At 37.9% G+C, this 23,308-nt stretch overlaps 1 protein-coding gene across 1 annotated transcript; it reads left to right on the forward strand.

The window, feature by feature from the left end:
• Nucleotides 1–2,118: 2,118 nt before the first annotated feature.
• LOC128381780 (elongation of very long chain fatty acids protein 6-like) lies at nt 2,119–22,512 on the forward strand. Its single transcript, XM_053341819.1, has 4 exons — nt 2,119–2,347; nt 11,288–11,419; nt 15,311–15,462; nt 17,130–22,512. The coding sequence occupies exons 1-4, from the start codon at nt 2,256–2,258 to the stop codon at nt 17,558–17,560; spliced, it is 807 nt and encodes a 268-aa protein (XP_053197794.1). The 5' UTR covers nt 2,119–2,255; the 3' UTR covers nt 17,561–22,512.
• The last annotated feature ends 796 nt before the right edge of the window (nt 22,513–23,308 follow it).

A 23,308-nucleotide genomic window follows, 5' to 3' on the forward strand; every position in this document is an offset into this window, starting at 1 on the left:
AATGATAATTAAAATGAACCTTGAACCCATGAGGTGATTCAAGAACACATGAATGCTTTACAAAATTTGAGAAGATATGACCCACTTTTACTAACATGCAGACAATCGATCTGATTTCATTTTATCATAAAAAAAAAAAAAAACATTGATTGGGATTGAATTTACATTCTGGTGTTTTCCCAAAAAAGATGATTACGTATGCAAGTTAGTTAAAATTTTATTATATTTATATTTATTTTATTTAAGATTTATTTGGCATTTTAGTTCACACCACAATGTAAATGTGTCAGAGTTAGCCAGGAGGTTCATTTTCGTCTGTAGTCCATGGGCAAGTCAACAACTTAGCCAAGCACAATTAAACAGAAGTGAAAAGAAAGAAAGAGATAATATTAAAATAAACATTACATTATGAACTATAAATAGCACACCATTAATACAAAAAGTGAGTAAAAGCATTGAGTCTGATGGTGATATACACAGAAGTTGTAGTAGTAGAAGTAGTTTTAGTTTTGACTGCAACTGTGGTGTTGTTTGAGGCCATGTTTTAGAGGGGGTTTGTACAGATCCTTACATCCTTATGGGTCGAGCATCCAAACGTACTCCTTCCATGTGATTCTGACATTATCCTTTCTATCTACAAACTGGCTCAGTGGTGAAGGGGCAAGACCATGGCATGCGTCATTGTATAGCCTGTGATTGTCCAGCCTGAGAAGCGTGATTGTCCAGCGTGAGAAGATTATACTTATGAATAATATTGCAGTGGTGATATATGTGGGGCTTCCTGTCCATGATTTTAAGTACTTGTTTATAGAAGGACTTGAGTTGGCATAACTGGGAGCCATTCCTGCTTGTGACTAGCTTGTGATTCAGTATAATAGTTGGAAAAAATATAATTGCATGCATGTATAAAAGTGCTGACTCAGAAATGCAGACAGATAATTGTACAAAAAGTTTCTGTGATGCAATATTCTCAGGAAATAATCAGATCCAATTTCATCCAAATTGCTAGTTTTGCACGAACTCCCAGCTCGGGTCATGGCTCCAGGGTTAATGCCCCCAACAGATGATATAACGTCACAGACACGCCCCGCCTCCCCACGCCACCATCACCGCACGCTGGGAAGAGAAAAACGTGCTCTCAGTGCGTTAAGTGTGCAGCGTTTAGCACGGAAATAAGTGCTCAACCTCCAAAATAAAAGTTAAGGATGTACCGAATGATTAGTTGTTGGGGTTTTCTTAGTTGTTGGGGATATCAGAAATATTGACAGATAGGACTAAACATGAAACGTTAAAAGAGTTACAAGATCTCTATTCTAACATGGTGCGTTACATTAAAACAACTATTATTGTGATTATCATTATCATTATTATTATTATCATCAAGATAATATAATATCTACAGATAAAAATAAATGTGCAATGTTTAGAAAATCTGAGATATATACATGTGCAATATTCCTGGGATTTGCATAGTAAGGTAAAGTCAATTCAGTTGTGCATACTGTTGTACATGTGCAGCATCAGATTTTTATATCTGTGAGTGAGTGGTGTATGGTTTGAGTCTTAATCCTAGTCCTAGACAGTGGAGTGGGAGGAGTATAGTATAGTATAGTATAGTATAGTATAGTATAGTATAGTATAGTATAGTATACAGTAGGCTATATACGTTGCACTATACCAGTGATTCTGAAACCTTTTTACAACAAGGACCCCTAAACTCACACAAATTATACCAGGGACCCCCATCTGATGCTTTTAGATGTTTTATTACAGAAACACATGATGGAAGTAATCATAAATTCTGTCATTGTGTTACTTATAAATAATATATAAAATAAATTAACCCCCTTTTTGATGGGGACCCCCTGGAACCACCTCAAAGACCATATTACTTTTCATACTTTGTGTACTTTGTTATTGCTACAGCTCTGTCTAATTCACTCACAAATTAATCGATTAATTCCTGCCTCGACGCGTTTTATGTTGAAAGTCCAAACCGGAAACACACTGTTTGGGTCTAACCGCCAGCAGCGACAGTGGGGAAGTGGCTCTGGTACCGCATCCTCCTCCTCCTCCTCCTCCTCCCGGTGCCATCCAGCTAATATCAGCTGGATAAACGAGCAGCAGCAGTCAGATTGTAGCCTGTCAGCGGGCCCGTCAACACCAAATACCAAACACCGACTTTCTCCTCCTTTTTTTTTGTTACAAGCCGTGCAGGAGGCTCCGGAGCCCGGCGGAAGAAGAGCCGAGGAACGATGAACGAGAGTGAGCTCGGTCCGCTGCAGGAGTATGACTTCGAGAGGCGTTTCGACGAGAGACAAGCTCTGGAATGGATGCAAGAAAACTGGTGAGTAGAGTAGAGTAGAGTAGAGAAGAGAGGAGAGATATTAAAAGATGTAATTATCAATGTGCCCCCCCCCCTCTCTTCCTCTTCCCCTTCCTCCTGCTGCTCCTCCTCTCCTGCAGACAACAGTGGGTGGGGGTGTCTGCACCTCATGTTCTGTCAGGGCTGCACGCCATGCGGACCCCCTCCTGTCTTTCTGTCTTTCTTTCGGTTTCACGTTGATTGTTATAATTGCTCACACCTTCTTGCATTGTTACTGCACGTTAATGAGTCATAGTTCACTATTAAATAACACTTTATTATTACAAACAACATAGCAAGCAAGGAAGTAAGCAGCCTGGGGGAATCTACTTTACCCCGCTTTTTATTCAAACGCCCTTGAGGATGCATGATATGATTTCATCTGTGCTCCCATAGGCCATCTGCCTTTTTAAATCATATAAAGGACAGGTTCACATATTTTCCAGTCTGCTTTTATGTCTTCAAACAACAGTTAAGAGCTTAAATGGACACACTGAAACATGTTTTTGTTGCTGTAATCATTCCTCCTAACTATTAGAAGATCCCTTCATAAATACTAAGTGATGAGGACAAAAATCCACAGTCCTCCTCCTGTGCAAAGATGTATTTAAAAGTAAAAGTGGAAGCTAATGTGAATCATCCAAATGAGTCAAATCAAGTATCTTTAATAATTACAGTCTTTTTAGAGCTAAAGTCTCTCTTTCTGTTGCTATACTTCCACCACAGCTCAGAGAAACACAAAGAGGGAAATTGATGCTAAAAAAGACTGTAAATGTGACAGATATCCACTTGATATGATTAACTCAGACTGCTGAAGCTTCATATTCAAGTTTCACATCTACTTTTAAATGACTATGTGGACACACTGTGGATTTTGTCCCTCATCACTTCCATTGAAAGCACAAGAAGGAGATCTTTTAATAGTCAGGAATGATTACAGCGAGGAAAACCACTTGTAAAAATATGAACCTGTCCTTTTTTAAATTCGCATGCATGGAAAATGTGAAAGTGGCCTGACATGTGCAGCTCAAACACTGTCACCTGAGTACACAGAAAGCAAAAAATGTGGAATCACTGCACACAAAAATACCTTTCTCATTGTTCATTAAAATGTTCTTGCAGAGAGACTCTTCCAGGGAAACCTAGTAAGACCACATTTTTTTGGCCTCTGTGCTGAGACTGAAACTTAATACAGCTGTTACAGAAGCAAGCACGCTGTCAAATGAAGACTAATAAAGCTCGGGAGAAAGTGCAACACCAGCTAAATAAACGCATCCCCATTCCTCTTCTTCCCAAACCAACTTGAATCTCCGCATTTGTGCACACAGCAGCATGAAAAACGTAGACACCTCAAGTGAATAATCACAGGGGAGCTTGTGTGTGTGTGTGTGTGTGTGTGTGTGTGTGTGTGTGTGTGTGTGTGTGTGTGAGTAATGTTTGGATCTGCTTCAGCATTCCTGGTGCTGAGACGTCGTGTAACTTTGCTGTAATGGCACTCGGTTGCCATAAAAGGAGGGTTAGATGTCCAAACCATTGAGACACGCCTCGAGTACTGGAAACATCTTAACTTGAACCTTCACCTTATCTGCTATCGATTACCTAACGCACCTGAACCTTCCCGCTCTGACGCAACCAATGAGAACATGGGATCAAGTAGACACAATCCTTATGCGTGGAACTGTATTATTTAAGGCTGCACTTCACAGTTATTTTCATTATCAATTAATCTGAAGACTATTTTCTTGATTAATCAGTTGATTGTTTTGTCTATACAATTATTGAAAATAGTGAAAAATGGCTGCTATAATTTCATAGATCTGTTCACTTTACTGCCATGCATGACAAAAAACACATCAAATCCTCAAATTCGAGAAGCTAAAACCAGCTAATTTTTGCTTAGATGCTAAAAACGATTATAAGATTATTAAAATAGGTGCTGATTCATTTTCAACTGACTGATTCATTGACTTGCTGTTGCACCACTACAATTGTTTTCATGCTTTAATCTTAAATCTACCCTGTTAGAGTCACTTTTTAGGTAAAAAGGTAAGGACATTTTTAGCAGGGACTTAGATGGAGTTCGGCTTGCTCATGTTAACCATAGACTGTATAAAAGAAATGGCCGTAACATCCGTGACATCACCCATTGGTTTGTGTACTGCTGCTCAGAAGCCAATAGTTTCGAATCTAGGCAGCGCCATCTTGAAAATTTCAGGTGCATGCTGGGGAAAAATAAAAACACAGATTCTACTTATATGGGTATGAGGCGGGGTCATGGGCGGAAGTATAGGCGGAGCGGGGAGGTTGCTATGGTTGCGAGGGCTGGATCTCGAGGACATTGGTCAATCAACCTGTCTATCACAACGTAGCCACGCCCTCATGCATACCCTGCTTTATCATCAAATATAAAATCAGGGAGAAGATTTCACAAATGAACATCATACTGCATTGAAGAAGGCTTTAAACTAGCGATTGAGACCATAAACACATTTTGAAAACGTTTACTGAGGTTAGAAATCAAGTGAGAAGTTGGTGAATTCTCCATTGACTTGTATAGAGACGGTCGCCCCCTGGTGGCCTTTTGATAGAATGCAGTTCTAAGTTACTTCCACGTTGGCCTCATTTCAGAGGACCGGAACTCCCCGCCTGATAACACATGGCCATAAAATGCCATGTTATCTATAGAAAGAGTCTCTATTATCTAATTGTTGACTCTTAAACAGTCCAAAAGCCAGTGGTCACACTTTTTTCAAAATGCTGTGACAAAAAAAGTGAATCAAACGTTACATTTCATTATTGATTAGTCTGCAGATTTTTTTCAAATTAATGGGTGTATTGTTTTATCTGTAAAATGTGAAATAAAGAAAAATGTCCATTTATAATCTCCTACAGCCAAAGGTGATTTCCTCAAATGTCTTATTTTGTCTGACCAACAGTCCAAAGCTGAAATATACTCCTTTTACTGTCATGTATGAGAAAGAAAAGGATAAAATCATCATATTTAAGAAGCTGAAACAAGTTCATGTTGTGGTATTTTTACCTTGAAAATGACTAAAGTGAATATTTGAAAATAGTCGCCAGTTAATTGATTAATAGACAGTGTCAACTTTTGTATTATTTATTATTAGAATCCACATTATTGTCCGTCTTTATTTCCAGAGGACACACACCCTCGTAGAAACTCACCCTCACAGACTTTAGGAGGTTAATTAAAGGGGACCCAGCACTAACATTACTCAGAGAGGGAGGAGTCCTGTGGCCATGAGCTCCAGTTTTCAGTCACTATTAATGAGTCGAGCACGTTTTATCAGTAACAGTAGCCGTCCTTAGCTCTCTGTCAGTCTGACACAAACACACTCAGATATCTCTTGTTCTTTGATGAGCTGCTAAGCTCCAGAGTCACATTCCTTCTTAGTTCTTAGCAGGTCTGAAGCCTCCCAGATACTGACACATCTCATCTCAGGGTTTAGATCATTTAGTTTGCAGATGACATTTTGGCAGGATATTATTTCCCCTAAGGTTATGTTTGATCTCAAAGAAGTGTCTACATGATATATGCAGATTATAGAGGAGCTGGTCTTCATTAAAGAGGCATTCATCTCTCCAGATACTGATACTAAAGCTATCTATTGGACTCTGGTACCAATCTGATACTAGTGCACTGTTTTCCTCAAGTTTAAATTCTTTATACCTCAGTGTGACCAGCGATTTGATGTTACAGTTAAACCCAAAACAGATTATAACTCAGCGTGAAAACATGGCACTGAGAGAGAATCTTTATTTAATGTGAATTAATAACACCTGATCCAATCCTATACCAATCTAACAAATCAGATCAGTGCATCCTGAGCTGTCTTTATTTCTGGTGGAGTGGCCCTTCCTGTTGGAAATGTTGGTTTAATCAATCAACAGACAGTAGATTAACAATAATTTGATGACTGATTCATTGGTAATTAATTGTTATTTTATTGCATTGAACGTCTGGTCTACAGCTGCAATGATTTTTTTGAGCAACAGTTAAGTATTTGTCAACTACTGAATAATCATTTTAGTCATTTCCAGGTCTCTCTATTCATATTATGGGGCTCTACTGCACGATTTATAGGCCAAAAATCTTTACACTGGCCCTTTTATGCAGCCCCAGACTCTGTCTCTAACGGACCGTTTTAGCTCCTCTTTACGGCCCCCCTCCTCTTTCTCAAACACATCCATACATGTTTGAGCCATAATATACGAGTGGATGACGCAAACACCCGTAAACCTTATCAACAGCCTTTGGAACGGACGGCCGTTTGTGGGCACGTGTACGAATATGACGTCGTCACAAAGAGGAAGTAGGGCCAACGTTGCCAACGGGGAGTTCAGAGCAGATTGAAGCTCTAACTTTTGATTTGGAGGTGGATTATTTACACACGTTCACGTTTCTGTTTGACTTTGACCTTGTTTAACATCTGACATCATACATAATATATAAAGTTGACAGAAAATCAAAAAAAAGCATCTCCTATAGTCTTTAAGCAAAAATACCAACTATTAGCTTGTTTCAGCTTATAAAATATTAGATTTGCTGCTTTTATCTGTTTTTATATGACAGTAATTTAAATCTTTTGGACTAAACGAGCAACTTGAGGACATCACATTGGACTTTTGATGGACATTTTTCACTATAACTAGGAACTAGGGCTGGGCCGATATTCTTTTGTGCTGATTCGATTCTTTAACCATTTTTGGGTCCCGATTCGATTTAAATTGCGATTCTGATTAAACAAGTATTGCGATTTTTATATTTAAATTATTGTGATTTTCTTTCCTTTAAACAAGAACAGGTTGAACCAAACACTTGATAATACATCATAAGTCATATTTACAAAAAACAATCCACACATCACATCAGTTTGTGACATTTATTTTTCAAACTGTGCACCTGCCCTCACAAAAAACATCCTCATCCACCAACATCTTACAATAAACTAAACTGCTACATTTAGCTGGTCTTTAGAAAAAATAAATACATAATGTGGCAGTGTTTAGCTCAGTGGGTAGAGCACCCGCCCCATGTGTTGAGGCTACAGTCCTCGCTGCAGGTGGCGCCGATTTGAATCCCGCACCGAGCGGTCCTATCCTGCGTGTCATTCCCCTCTCTCTGCCTCCAGTTTCCTGTCTCTCTCTACTAAAAACCTGTACATTAAAGGCAAAAAGCCCCCCCAAAAATTTACTTAAAATACATAAATAAATAAATAAAAAATCACCAGAAAAAAATCGCGATTAATATAAAAATCGATTTTTTTTTTATTTTTTTTGGCCCAGCCCTACTAGGAACTCACTTACAATCTTACAATGAATCATTTAATTAAATAAATAAAAACCCAATAGATTAAGTGAGGATGATTTATAATTATTAGCTGCAGCCTTATTAAATACTTCACACTGTCAGTTCCCACCAGTTAGTTTCCTCTGCATCTCACAGGGACGGACTGCTGGCTCCGACTATCAGAAGCCCCTGCAGCCTTAACTGGGTCAAGCAGCATCTACTCAGTCTAATATGCATTGTGCCAATCTGGATTAGTCATCTGCTCCGCTCTTGAACCACCTCTGACACACACACACACACACACACACACACACACACACACACACACGTAGCCTCACAGATGTAACACAAGCACAGATTCTTCATTCACTGCTCTTAAAGTCACGATGCACACGTACACATTTTTAGTATTTAACTCAGCTGTTCCTGCCTGAGCTCAGGAGTTGACTTTTTCTGATCTGCCACCTGATTTTCATTTATTTATTTATTTATTTATTTATTTATTTATTCGATGCCAGCTGTAATTGAAATGGTATCAGTAGCTGCTGATAAGCCAGTTGGAGCAGCGCCCAGTTCAAATCGCCTGATCACCCAGTCCGGCCCTCTGAATGGTCAGTGTGTCAACATCTAATCTCTGTTAATCCTTCGCTATGATTATAAATGAGGATGAGTGTACAGTTATTTCTAAGAGTGGATGATACGTCTGTAAAAGAGGTATTTTTTTCAATGTATATTTTTAAAAAAACCCAAAATATATTGTATCTGTACACGATGCATGAACCAGACAAACAGCCGCAGTCAGCAGACAGTCGGATCATGTCTTGTTTGTTTTTAATTGCGCTGGTCCGGTCAGTTCACCCTAATTGTGTAATATCCTTATGCAACACTACATCTGTATAATCATCTAGTGTTTCAGGGTCTGACTGATGTGATTGAACAGAGCTGTTTGTCAGGGGAAGTCTTCCTCCTCTTCTTCTTTTCATTACCTGACAAAGTTCAAAGTATAAATATCAGGCCAGGTGACAGGAGATGATTTTAGTCCCGCTTCTGAATGTCGGCTATTTGGCTTCAAGTAAGAGGAAATAGCCGATATTCTACATATGAAATGACATTTGCACCATTTTTAAAAAAAAAAAGAAGAAAAAAAAAAAAAGTAAGACCTGAATGCTCCTGAAAATGTCAAATGGTGTAACCACAAAAGAATGATACATATTTTACCTACAGTGTATTTAAGCTACCATACCATTACCTTTTTATTTAATATAAAACAGTTATAATGTAAGATTATCATTAGCCAAACTAGTTGATATGGTGTTTTATTGAGAATTTAGTTGAATTATTTGATGCAAAGTTTTTTTATGGTTACACCACTTAGACATTTTTGCCATAATCTTCTAATTTATTCTCTCAAAATGGATTAAAAGCAGAAATTTGATGCTGTGTTCACAAAAAGAAGAATGTATGCAAGTTATTCATACATTTATTTTCACATTTTATCCCCTTTTTTAAATTTGACTAAACCACATTGACACATAAACAGTCATTGACCCATAATGCATTTATAGTACGTTAACATGTTTTCACTGCTTGAACTCTCGGTAACATTTCCACAAGGTGACAGCTTTTACATGCAGCAATTTAGAGCTTCAACAATTATTAGATTATTTGATTAACAGAATATTAATGAGCAGCTATTTTGATAATAGAAAAATAGTCACTTTGGATGCCATTCAAAGACGTCACTATGGGCTCTAAGAATGTATAATGGGCATTTCTATGGATGAAACAATATACTTCATCAAGAGAATAATCTGCTGAATAGTCGATAATGAAAATATAGTAGGTTACAACATACTGTAAACTATACTTGGAATTTAGCTTTTGATGCCAATATTTACTGGTTGCAGCTTCTCAAATGTACATTACACTACATGACAGTAAAACCTTTGAATCTTCTGTCAATCAAACCAAATAAGACATTCAAAGATGTCACTATGGGCTCTAAGAATTTATAATGGGCATTTCTATGGATGAAACGATATACCGTACTTAATCAAGAGAATAATCTGATAATGAAAATATAGTAGGTTGTAATATACTGTAATCCAGTGGTGGACAGTAACGAAGTACAAGTAATTCGTTACTGTACTTAAGTAACTTTTTAGCGGATCTGTACTTTACTTGAGTATCATTGTTTTGTGAGACTTTATACTTTGACTCAACTACATTTGGAAGAGGAAAATCTTACTTTTTACTCAACTACTTTCCAAAAACCTGTCGTTCCTTTCAATGTTCCTTTCCACAACATGCATGCATGACCAGCTGCTGTGACAGGTCCAAATGAACGTGCACCGCAAGTGTACCAATCAGAACACATCGTGTGTCGAGCAGTTTTGGCCCGGCCCCCTACCTGGCTACTTGTCCCAACTTGCTTTCTCCTCCATCCATATCTCTATTAGCATTCATTTGACAAAGTTTCGCTGTCCAGTAGCCTGCCCTGCCAACACATGGAAGTTAAAGAAATATGTGTCTAGTGTGGTTTTCCCCCTCCCTATTAATTCCTAATCAGGTGATTTCCATTTAGTATGATGTGCTTATGATAATTTCAAAAGATATCAATACCAGATATCACAAATGGAAAACATTTTGTTTTCAGGGTGGTGTTAGTGGGCTTTTTAACCTTAAATGACTTGATTGAGTGTATAAAGGACATACCAAGACATTGGAACTACATTACACCAAATTACTTTTACTTTTGATACTTAAGTACATTTGAAGCCAAGTACTTTTATACTTTTACTCAAGTCGACATTTAAAGGGAGCACTTTCACTTTTACTGGAGTAATATTTTACACTAGGTATCTCAACTTCTACTCAAGTACGTGGTCTGTGTACTTCGTCCACCACTGCTGTAATCTAAACTTGTGTCCATGCAAACTCACAGGAGGCTGTTATCAGTAACCAACGGTCACAGAGGAGCCGATGCGCACTGCTGAAATTCAGATGAAGAAAGCTGATTAAGTAGATTTATTTCCTGTAGGCTGCCTGAAAGGGAGAGAGGAAAATCAATTAACCGTAAATATACTAAACACAAGTTATACTAGAGCTGCAACTGTTTTCATTATCTGTTGATCTTTTGATTATTTTCTCCAATAATCATTGCTTTAAAAAAAAAAAAGTAAATGTCAGATTGAAGAGTGTACGACTATGAATCTGAGTAATTATCTCTTTAATTGTCAGAAAAGAGTAAAACAATTATAATTATGATATCCTAGTGTCAAAAAGTGACGTCTTTAAATGTCATTTTATCTGACAAACAGTCCAAAAATACAAAGATGATCAGTTTGCTATCAATTATAAAAAATATGTGCTGATTAATCTTCTGTCCATCAATTAACTGTCTGTAGAGAACACGGCTGCAATAAATGAGAAGCTTTAAGGTGTTCGTGTTATTTTGTCCATGCCCTCTATGCTACAGGTAGTACATATTATTTCTAGGTGCTGAGGTGATATAACATGAAAAAAAAACTGTTAATTATTATCCCAGTCTGTTCTGTTGTGTTCAGCAATGCTCATCAGTGTATGTTTGGTGTGTTTTTTCTTCTCTGCAGGAGCAAGTCATTCATGTTCTGTGGCCTGTATGCTGCGCTCGTGTTCGGCGGCCAGCACTTCATGAGGGAAAGGCCAAAACTGAACCTTCGACGGCCGTTAGTGCTGTGGTCACTCAGCCTGGCCATCTTCAGGTGAGTGATAGCCGAAACCAACTTTGACTGTTCATTAAGTGGTTATACTTTCCTTTAAAGGCCCCTTTTTATAATGCATCCTATATATAACACACTATAATGTAGGTCTTTGTTTTAATGCGTTTGTCAACAAGTATAACTCCTACTCCTCCACACATAAGTGTATAATCCAGGTTAAAAACACTTACTCTTACACTCTTCTCCTGTGCTTATGATTGAGCTCTTTATTTTAAAGCACTTTACATTTTAATCTTTCATTTGCACTCTATGTCCTTTTAATGATTTTAAAGCGAATCATTATTGTATGCTGCAACCTTATATTTAATGCACTATTCTAGCATTTTATTTCTCTCTTTCTATTTTTCTATCCTTTGTTTTTATTATTAGTGTGGGGGGTGGGGGGTTAATTGTATGTTTTTTCATTTTTCTCAAATTACATGTTTTTCTGTTTTATGTAAAGCACATTGAGTTGCCATTGTGTATGAAATGCGCTATATAAATAAAAACTGCCTTGCCTTGCCTATAAACAGATAATGAATGACAATATAATAAAACAGTTATAATATAAAACATGAGAACTTATAATTGCTGACAGACACTGAACATTAAAAAACACTTATTAAAGTCCTTATGTTCTTTAATATCTGCTTATAATTAACTCACAGTCTGTTGATAACCATTTATTAACAGTTTATATACTGCACATAAATGCTGAATAGGGGGACTTATAGTAAAATTGTTCTCATTAATTGTTTACGATATTTATCAAGCAAAGATTTTATATAAAGGTCTACCAAGAGATCAAAGGTTGTTTCTGCTTCACAAAATAATGTGAAGGTGTGAAAAGCAAAGTTTAGTCTCCTTCCTCTGAGGGGGGAGCAGTTTCTGTGAATAAAGAGGAATGTCTTATCTTAGCATCTTAACTATCACCGAGTCATAACCTTGTATGGTGAACAGGTTTTAGGTTTTTTATTTTATAAGTCATTTTCTTTATTGACCCGACTGACAAAAAGCTCACAGTGCATGACCCATCTTGAACTGTTGTTTTTAGTATCGAAACAATCCTGAGAATTTTGTTTTGTAATTACGAATCATAACAATTGAAAGCCGTGTGTTGTTTTTTTCCTCGATGTCGGCAGGGTTAAGGTTAGAGTGAGTGCAGTGAGCGAACCTGCTCAGAGAAATGTCTCCATGTATGAGAACCAGTCCAGATGACGCAGGTGTCATCAACACATTCCTCCCTGGATTTAAAGCTGTGTACTGTCAACTCAAAGGGAACACTAGACCTCTCAAACAGTCACAAATTATCTTTACATCTCAGAAGCAGAAACCTGATTGTGTGTCTCACCTTTAGGAAAATGTGCCCCTACCATGTTTAACACGTAGACTTTAAAATTCCTGATTTGTTACTTTTTTAGTTGCTGTGAGTTTACTTCAGGTACTTTGCATGAGATATATATATTTTATTTACATGCCATCATATGAGAGAGCCTAGATTACAGTAATACCCTGAAGAATTATGTCATTTAATGTGAAATCCAATTACCATATGAAAACCACACTTTCATATTGTAAGCAGCTGTTACTGTAACTGCAAAAGAAAAAATTAATCCACAAAAATCCAAATGTGGAGCCTGAAACGTAACGTAATCCCTGCCAGGAGAGTGTGTGGAGATTATGACCCACATGGTTGCTGTCCTGAGTTCTGCAGTGAGCACAGATCTCCATCGCTGGTGGATCTGCGTATAGGACATGAGACTGGAAGACTGAGTATCCTGATTACTGGGTTTCTTGTCTTTCCTGTCTTTCCTGTAGCTCTGCAAACTGTGCACAACCTCCAATTTGAAAACAATTTCTTAACACAATCCCTATTAGGATGAGAGGAAATGCTTATTGTGTGATCCACACCAGCAGCAGCTACGTCGTTTTGGTTTTTACAGATTTTGAAGTCATTAATGGACATGTTGAGACAATAAAGCTGAGGGAGTTGGTTTCATTTTAAACTGCACTCAGTGACTCCATTAATAGTTTATTAGTTTAATGTTTTCTGCAGAGCAATGGAGAGAAGGGCTTAACTAGAACACGTGTATATAACACATTTTTAAAATGGCAGTGGGGAAACAGAGATTGAAATCTTGTAGTTCTTCAAAAATGTAATTTAAAAGTCTTAGCAAAAGTTCTCGAGTGTGTTAGGATTGTTTAATAGAAAGAATCAGTGTATGTTTGCACTATGCTGTGAGCAGAGTTCTCACAGAGTTTTATTGACATTGCAGGGATGAGATTGGGTTTTTTACGGCCCGTTGCCGATAGGAACAATGCACATGTGGAATGCATCACCTGCATGGTTCAGCAATGTTTTTATGTGAAACAGTGACGTGCTGTAAAAAATGCTCGTAAAGGTTCGGCTTTTAGACTCTTGTTTAGGGATGTTTTCATTTTCAGCTCCGACAGAATTATTACTCTTTTTAAAAAGAGCAACAATCGGCTTCAGACTCATGATGGACAGTTTTACCTTAAAAAAGGATCATAACCATGATTTATTCCACTTATCACTCAAACACTAGTAACTACAGTACCCACAATGCAGCTGAGATTTAGGTGTGTAGCTAATGTAGCCTTGAACCACTAGCCTCCAGCAGAGATGAGGAGCAGGATACAGAGTCTGTAGATGCAGCAGTACTTCCCAACATCTTTTTAAAGGTGCAATATTAAAAAAAAAAGTTCAATTCATTCATTCTACACACTCCAAACCAGTTGGGGGTAGCATATCACTATAAAGTTAGGGTGTCCGTTGCGCTATGCTACACTGCGTTGTGTCACGTTACGTTTAAGACTTCGACGGAGTATAACAGCAATATTAATTCAGTGCTAACGTTGAGCTGAAATAGCTGAAATAAATCTAACCTAGGAGAGGAGGTGCTACTTCTTCTTCATCCTCACATGTTTCAGCTGAGTGTAGATTCGATCCTACAGTGACTCATTATCGTCTCTTTAGGTACAAGTGGTGTTATGAGACAGGCGGGCCGGGGCTAGCTGGTTAGCATGCTAACGTAATTGCATATCTCTGCAACACAATACATAGATGTCTTTTACATAATGTCAAAACTTTTATTTCTTCACATTCTGGTTATAATTTTAGTACATTTTAAAGGACAGGTGCTTTCAAGAAATGCTTGGCATGTTATTGGATCATCCATCTCTCCATCACTGTCCATCACTGTCTTAGTTTGAGAGGCAGCTGAATTTACAGCACATAACTTGAAGCCTGACAAAGATGGATTGTCGTGTGATGTGGTAATCTGCCTCGCGGGGTAATCTAAACACACTTTGACTGACATTGAGACGTCTTCTGAGAGTCATAAAAACAAATGTATTGGATGATTCAAACTGGTGTGAATAGCCTTCAGGATGACAATAATTGTCTGCTGACAACAAGGTAACCTGCAAATGGCTGTTAAATTACAAGAATAACTAAAGAAGGTGACACTTTATTAAATTAAACAACACCTAAGTTTTGTAATGTGGACTCTTTATATACTCTTTTCTCTCCATATAGTTCTTGGCAGGTATAAGATGAACTGGCAGCATCATAGAAGCACAAATGTTAAATCTGAGAAATTAAACTTCAAGTCATTTTGAATATTCAGCTTTCAGTTCAGGAAGGTCGACACTATTTTAAAGTCAATCTTAAAGGCTCTCTAAATACTTAAAGTACCATCTGTGGGGTTTATTCTCCATCAGACAGTTATTTTTCAAATTACATCACGCTTCATTTTTTGTGGCGGTACACATGGCAAACTGACCTAGTTTACCGTGTCCTCATAACTGATGAATAACAACACTGTTATTTGTTTGCTAATGGGTTCGTATGCTGTGTGTTCCCCTTTGCAGCATCATAGGAGCTGTCAGGACCGGACTGTACATGCTGCACATCCTCACAACCAACGGTTTCAAACAGTCCGTGTGTGACAACAGTTTCTACAGCGCCCCCGTCTCCAAATTCTGGGCCTACGCTTTTGTTCTTAGCAAGGCCCCCGAGCTCGGTAAGACTTCCTGCGCTCTGTCCTGATATACTGTAGTTGTCTGTACTGTACACACGTCATCATTAAAGCTCTATGAGTAATAATGACGTGATAAAAAAGATGTGTAGATGTCAAGGTTACAATCAAGCTAAATTTAAAAGTGAGCATTTTAAATTTAAATATAACCATTGTTTCCGCAGCTTAAAATGAAGACCGGACCTAAATGCATGTTGAAATGGGGTCATTGAAATGCTGTTAAAACACCAGATATAACCTAGTATCTAAAATAACAGTAACTTTTCTACTATATTGAATCCATTCGGTTGAGATATCTTTTTTAAATGTTTTCTGGAAATTGTTTGAAATTAGATTTTTGGATGGATTTGGACCAAAAAGGTGTTTTTGTTTTTTTAAAACTATAATCCATTGAAGATCAGATTTCCCCGAAACCGAAATGGTAGCATTGAGGTCACAGACTGTAAAGTGTTGCTTACATCAGACCTGCAAGATAATTACATGCTACAAACAGACACAAACATCAACCTTGAGCGAATAAATCATTCTACTCATGACATATGGTATGTTCCTCGAAGCACTTAAACTTTCCAGGAAATTTATCAGCAAACAATTATCTTAAGAGCTGACTCTCTAGGCGGGTGGAAGGGGGGGTGAGTTGCTATCTCTGTGTCTGCAGAGTAATGTAGACTCTTCTGTCCGACAGAGAGGCAATTTGCTCTGGGAAATGGAGGCAGATGCTGACGTGGCGAGAAAATTCCATTAGTGCATGATTGAAACAGATGATGTTTCCTCAGCTGCAGACAGGAAGGATGTCTTCGTCCTCCTACTGATCGGGTCGTTCATTTACAGCAGGATATGAACTGTGCTGGAACTAGCTTTATCTATACATATCGTTTTTTTAAAGCACAATTCGACTTTACATTACATTAGGATTTATTTTTGTAGGTCTGGCCAACATTGTAGTCACCAGAATAACTCCTTAGCTCTGGGAACAAAGATATTTGATGCTACAGTAGCTTTTGGTATTTAATAGTTTTATCACATAGACGCCAATACCAAAAAAGTGTTACAGGATTCGATATTTTTCTTATTGTCAACAGATCTCATGGGCAGAGCCAAACCAACTATGAACTGACCCTACTTACAAGTATTGTGTGTTTCTAAAGCATGCATGACATAACTCATTCCTCTGTGACATAGCCCTCCATCGTCATCCAAAAACTATTAAAAACATGTCAATGAGTCTCACTGTAGAGATCAACCAAGGTTCTTAAAGAAATACACACAGTACAAAGTAGTACAAAGTCAAGAGGTTGTTATATGTAGCACAACAAGCTAATAAAGCCCTGTAAAAGCCCTACGTGCTCAATGCTTACACAGAACTACTCTCTGGAGACTGAAAATATGATCAGTATTATGAGTCTTTGGAGCTGTTTCTAAACCAACTAATATATCCAGAAGTCTTTGTGATGGATGATTGAACAAGACAGCTAGTCCAGCAGTGTGGCTCATAACAATGGAGATCTGCAGCACATATATCAGGCTTTGGATACGCACATGCACATGAGATTTGTTCAGAATAAGAAAAATATGGAAAATGACTGGATTAGCCTTTTGATATTAGAAGCTCAGCCATGGTACTAAATGATTTCCTCTCTGCTTCCTTTCAGGTGACACAGTGTTCATTGTCCTCAGGAAGCAGCGTCTCATCTTCCTGCACTGGTACCACCACATCACCGTGCTGCTCTACTCCTGGTACACCTACAAGGACCAGGTGGCGGGCGGTGGCTGGTTCATGACCATGAACTACTCGGTCCACTCTCTCATGTACACCTACTACGCGGCCCGGGCAGCTGGAGTGCGGGTGCCCCGTCCCTTCGCCATGATCATCACCGCCTCCCAGATCCTACAGATGGTGATGGGCCTGGCCGTGCAGGGCATGGTGTACAACTGGATGCACGAGGTGCGCTGTCCGTCCCACTTGGACAACATTGCATGGGGATCTCTCATGTACCTCAGCTACTTGGTCCTTTTCGCCTTGTTCTTCTACGACACATACCTCAAGGGCTCTCCCACAGACAAAGGGTCCAAGGCAGAGTAGCGTGTTTGTACTGTGCTCTGCGTTCGCATCGAAGTGTGCCATTAGTAGAAATGACCAACAGCGAGGGGCCATGAATGTGTGTCACAACCGCACTAGTTAACAGTTTGCTGCGTCCTCCACTTGTCCTTTTGATAGAAATGTGTAGCTCAATACAACGATGCGTCCATAGATTTAGGCTGGTTGAGACTGAGCACATTTTAATATGATCTTGTGACTAACTCGGAGTAATGTAGGGAAATAATTAAAGAAAGAGATGGAAGAGAGGAATACAATGTTTTAGTGCTTTGGCTCCATAGGCTCATTACTAGTATATAAAAACAGCCATATGAGGACCAAATGTTGATCAGAGGTGGTTAACAAATGTTATGTTTCAATGAAAAAGGGAGTCATTGATGTGCAGCAAACATGAGCTCTTAACTAGAAAAAGTATTTAAATTTTAAGGGAATGGGTCACTGTTTTGGAAATTATGCTTAGTTATGTTCTTTAGGAAGTGAGATGAGGAGATCGATATCACTCATGTCTGTGCGTTCAGAAGCGAGCTGGAGTCAGGACGGTTTTTTGTTTGCTCCTTTTCAAGAAGTGTCATCTTTTCTCTTGAAATACTGAGTCAGTAATTTTTTTCCCCATGAGTCATTACGTTTTTACTGGTTAAATTCAGACCCTCTAATAAGTGTGGCGGTGGTATTTTTAGAAATGATTGCTCAATTAATGATTTGAAACTTTCCGACTAGTAGCATTGATCTTTTTAACACATAACTGCCCCCAAAAAACACAATTTCTGTTTCCGTACAGGTTAATCAAGCAAGATGCATGTTAATTAGCGACAGACTAGCTGTTTCCTCTTGACTCCAGTCCTGCAGTGCTACGCTAACCACTTCCTGCCTGCTTCTCAGCACACGCACATCAAAACAGTTATAGGTCTTCTCAACTCAATTTCATGAACACAAATTCCCCGAAATCTTGAACTGCACCTTTTTGTTTTGTTTTTTAAATAAGGGGGAAACAGTTGACCAGTTGCCATGGAAATCACATGGAAAATGAACAACTAGGCTATCTGTCAGAGTTCCTCTAAACGGATAACAATGACATCATATTAATATTGAAATGGTAGTTTTATGGATAAGGATTTTTATTTTTTTTTTGCATAGACTGCTCTGCTTATGTGGTGGAAACGCTGTGAACACACCTCAGTCACATCACATTTGTTTGACCCTAGGATGTTTTGAATGTAGGATCACCAAAAGGGAATGAAAGACTTTACAAAGCACTGAATGAAAGAAGGGTGTTTTCTCGAATTTAGTTTTACAGTACACTCACCCCACACACACACACACACACGTACACACGTACACACACACATATTACACATATTTTAAGCTGCAAGATACCGTCATGTCACAGATCACTGAGCTGATGCTTTTTCATGTCGCTCCCTCAGTGCTGCTTATAAACCACTGAGCACATTAATCTTTATTGAGCTGTGTGTGGCTGCTGCAGTAAACTGAGACATGCTAATACGTTCTCACCAGGTATTATTCAAAGGAGAAACCAACACTGACGTTTTTGTTTAAACGTACTGCAGCTTGTACTTTGTCTGCTCTTACCACACAAGCACTTTGTCAAATGATACTATCTGAGTAATGAACACATTCCTCAGCTGACAGCCGTCCCAGAGCAAGTTTCCTCCAGGAAATGGGTGTAATATGTTTAACATCTCTTGTTTAAAAGCTCTAGTCCTTGTTATCCTTTTTTGTAAAAAATTATGTTTACATACTGTGTGCACATTTTGCCTTATTCACTTCACCTGATTACAAGCACTGAGCAGCACCAGGCCTGCATCTCACCTTCACGGTTAAAGGGATTTTTTTTTCTATCAGTGGGCCAGATGTAGAAAACTATGCGAAACGCTCTTTTCATCAGGGTTTTTAAAGTCGTGCTCGCTCATAGTTCTGTTTTAATGAGTCTTGATTATTTTGATCTACATGTTCAAACCTGTCCTCACACCGGCAGTTAGCCATACATAGCTATAAACACACCCTTAACCACTTCTCAAATGAAAACAATACCGAAGGAGGAGCGTATAGTACTTTCACTGATTTTTGGCAACAAGAGTAGTCGCCATGTTGTTTGAACATTACACTCGACTGTGGATATTTCTAATATGTATAAGTCATCCAAAGCACTTGTAAACCATCATCAAACATCATGAATTATATAATGATCTGATTTATAGCACTTGCAGTGAAACAAACACTTTAAAATGAATACAAATGACAAAAAAAAGAAAAAAAGGTATAATTGAGCAAACAAATAAACTGAATAAAATCCATTAAATTCGCTTTTTTGAGGTAATAAGCTATATCTACAATCATTTTTAGTTTTTTTTGGGCATTTCTGCCATTTGAATCAGGGATGCTGCGGTTATGTGATATGTGTCGTAACCACCTGTTCAGCAGGAGTGTTCAATCACATTATTCTACCGTCCATTTATTCTGTTATCAGTCTATTATGTTAAATTCAATGGTTATTTGCCTTTTCCTGGACAACGTTATGTAATGCTGCCCTGTAAATTAAAACAAATAAAAAAATCTCTGAAAGATCATTGACATCAGAGACAGGTCACATTAATGTCTGGATTTTTTTTTTTGAATATGTGTAGGATTAAAAAAAGGATAAAAGTAAACAGAGCATCTTCAGGTTGTTGGGGAAATGGTGCATATATGTTTTCTGTGTGTATCCATTGTTTAAACATCTGGCCTCCATGTGTATGTTATGTTAAAGGAGCAGGTTGCCCTCTCAGTTAAATATACGTCATTATATTCATCCTTCATCACTTATATATTTAGTGTTCTATTTTCCGAGCAGTGTTGAACTTTTCCCTGTGTGCTGTACAGATCATTTCAGTAGATTCACACTGGTTGAATCATGTTTTACTGAACAATAATTTGATTTAACTTATATACTCTACTCTAGTTAAAAAACAAAAAGTGGGCTGTAAGACACCTGAATTGATGTGCTTAAACATAAACTCACGGGGCTGTTAGATCATTTGTGCTGCGCTCAATGAGCTGCTTAGTACATTGTAAATAACAAGAATCTATTTATTTTCTTAATATATAACATTCTCCAACAGCAGATCTGAAATGTACATGTTAGATGTGAGAGTGTTCGTGTTAGTTCCTCTTTCCATCCACATTACGCCTTTTGAGCGTTTCCACATTCTTTTATATCTGCTGACAAACTGATCATGACACCATTTTGCCTCTTAAGTATTAAAGGATCAGTCTGGTGATTTTCTATATATTTCTTATTGTCAACAAATCTGATGCATAAAACCAAAGTATTGTGTTTGTATCTAAAGCCTGATATTTCTTATTCCTGTGTATTGTAGATCTCTCTTTTTCCAACTATTGAAAACACATCAATGAGCCACACCAAAGAGCACAATTGCATTAGTTTGTATAGAAACTGCTCCAAAGACTAATAACAGTGATTATATTTTCAGTCTCTGGAGAGTAGTTCTGTGTAAATCAGACGCCACTGAGTCTGTGCATCAATGTGGTTCTGTTAAAGAGAGTTGCTTGTTGCGCTACATATCACAACCTCTTGACTTGTTGTGTCTGCCATACACAGAACAACTCTCAGGAGATTGAAAATGAGATCACTGTTAATCGTCTTTGGAGCCGTTTCTAAACAAACCAACAACCAAACTCTTAGTAATGAAAGAACATGTCACCCAGTGCAGCGGTGTTGCTCACTGATATATATTTAATAGGTTTTGGACGACATATCAGGCTTTAGTTACACACACAATACTTTTTTGACCCAGTATGAGATTTTTTAACAAAAGGAAAAATGTATAAAATCACCAGCTGTCTTTTAAGAGATGGAGGATAATTGTGAAGTCTGTCCAGAGAAGCTTTAGGTTAAGTGTTTAATCTGTGGTATGTGTAACATAATTTCAAACCATCCTCTTTTTCTTTAAATCTTGTGTTTTTAATACTCATTTCAAAAGATGCTTCTCCATCTTATGAAGACGTGTTTATAGTGGATACTGATAGGTTAAACCACTGCACATTATCTGTGTGAGCACAAACTGGAGCAGCTGCTTACAAATTGTGCACTGAAGGGAATTTTGTTTTTGGCTTGGCGAACACATGAAGATGTTTGTCTTTGCCGTCGTGTTTAACCCACTACTGTATCTTCAATCCATGGCAGCCTCTTGGTGCTGACGTTTACATTCGTCTTCTCGCTGTCATTTCTATGTGTGCATTACTGTATGTATCAATGATGTAGTTGTATTAATTACTGTCGGTTGTTTTTTGAAGGACTGCCTACGAATCTGTCTCTAAACTTGCCTACCTACTGCAAATGTGGCTCTTAAAAAAAAAAAAAAAAAAGGAAAAAAGAAGAAAAAAAAAAAAAGGATTTTAAAGAAGGCTTTGATTTCAGTTTACCAGCCTACATCAGTTCTCTGAATAATCTGAATTATACCACTGACATGTTGCCAATGTAGCCTGAAGCCCTCTGTGTTAGCTGTTTGTACCTTTTCCACTTTTGTGAAACCTGTATTTTACTATAAAACGGCTCCGAAGGCAATTTTAGGTGAAGAATGTAAGAAATGTTTCCTCATGTCTGTAATGATTCTGGGTCAGGGTTTGATAGCTAACAGGCCTACTTGTTGCAACACTGGTAAACTTGAAAACATTGTCATTATGTATAATTTGTGTGCCAAATGACGCTTCTGTCTTTCTCTTGTGTGTCTGTTATGGGTCAATGTGAGCCCCCCCCTCCCCCCATGTTGGTCTGTTCATTATGGTTCCTGTTGTACAACATCAGAAACGCAACGTGTTCGCCCCCCCTGTGGATTCAACTGCAACCGAAGGAAAAAAAACTGTTTTAAGGGCTTTGATGTAAAAATGTTACCAATAAATCTATACTGGTTTTAAAACGGCCTCATTTCCTCTTTTGTTATTTGATAGAGTACTGGGATGTCACTCAATTACTGATATTTTCTTGATTGATCAGTTGGTCAATAAACCACCAGAAAACACTGAAAATTGCCTTTGAAAAAAATGGCAAAAGCTCGACAATATAAGATAAAGAAAAGCATCAAATTCTCCCATCTGAGAAGTTATAACAGGCAAATATTTCTCATTTTACTTGAAAAACAATGAATTCATTGCAGCTCTGGTCAGAAGCCACAGCTAAAGCAATGCAGTCTTAAAGTCATGTTGTACTTTCTGAAGTTCTTGGTGACAAACTCATGGATTAATAGTAGTTTTAGACATAAAGGAAGAGATAACTACAGCTAACTATTATTTTCATTAGTAAATCTGCTTACTATTTTTTCATCAATAAAACATTAGAAAACACTGAAAATTGTCTCAAGGTAACAAGCACATGTTAAATAGTTGCCAAATATTTTTTTCTGTCCATCGATTAATCAACCAATCACTGCAGCTCTAGTCTACAGTAAGAAACTGCAAGTCTTTAAATCCTGTAGTTCTTTCTGAGTCATTTAGTAACAAACACACAGATTAATAATAAAATGGATGAATGAAAGTTTATACAATCTACAGCCAAAACATTTATTGACACTTGAACATCGCCCGCTGAACCTGTTCAACATCTCATTCAAATATGCAACAAAAAAAGGAGTGTCTTTGCACACCTGTTGTAAATGTTGCACTCTTAAAAGGACAGGACTCCATCTTCTGTTAAGGCAACTTTATTTTCCCGGTTCT

Source organism: Scomber japonicus, chromosome 20 (genome assembly GCF_027409825.1).
Source record: "Scomber japonicus isolate fScoJap1 chromosome 20, fScoJap1.pri, whole genome shotgun sequence".
Taxonomy (NCBI): domain Eukaryota; kingdom Metazoa; phylum Chordata; class Actinopteri; order Scombriformes; family Scombridae; genus Scomber; species Scomber japonicus.

What these genes read in the sequence shown, in the direction of transcription:
- LOC128381780 (XM_053341819.1), top strand. Translation starts at nt 2,256, where the DNA reads ATGAACGAGAGTGAGCTCGGTCCGCTGCAGGAGTATGACTTCGAGAGG. An exon ending in GAATGGATGCAAGAAAACTG is followed by an intron (nt 2,348 to 11,287) that starts GTGAGTAGAGTA and finishes TCTTCTCTGCAG; the next exon opens with GAGCAAGTCATTCATGTTCT. An exon ending in TAGCAAGGCCCCCGAGCTCG is followed by an intron (nt 15,463 to 17,129) that starts GTAAGACTTCCT and finishes GCTTCCTTTCAG; the next exon opens with GTGACACAGTGTTCATTGTC.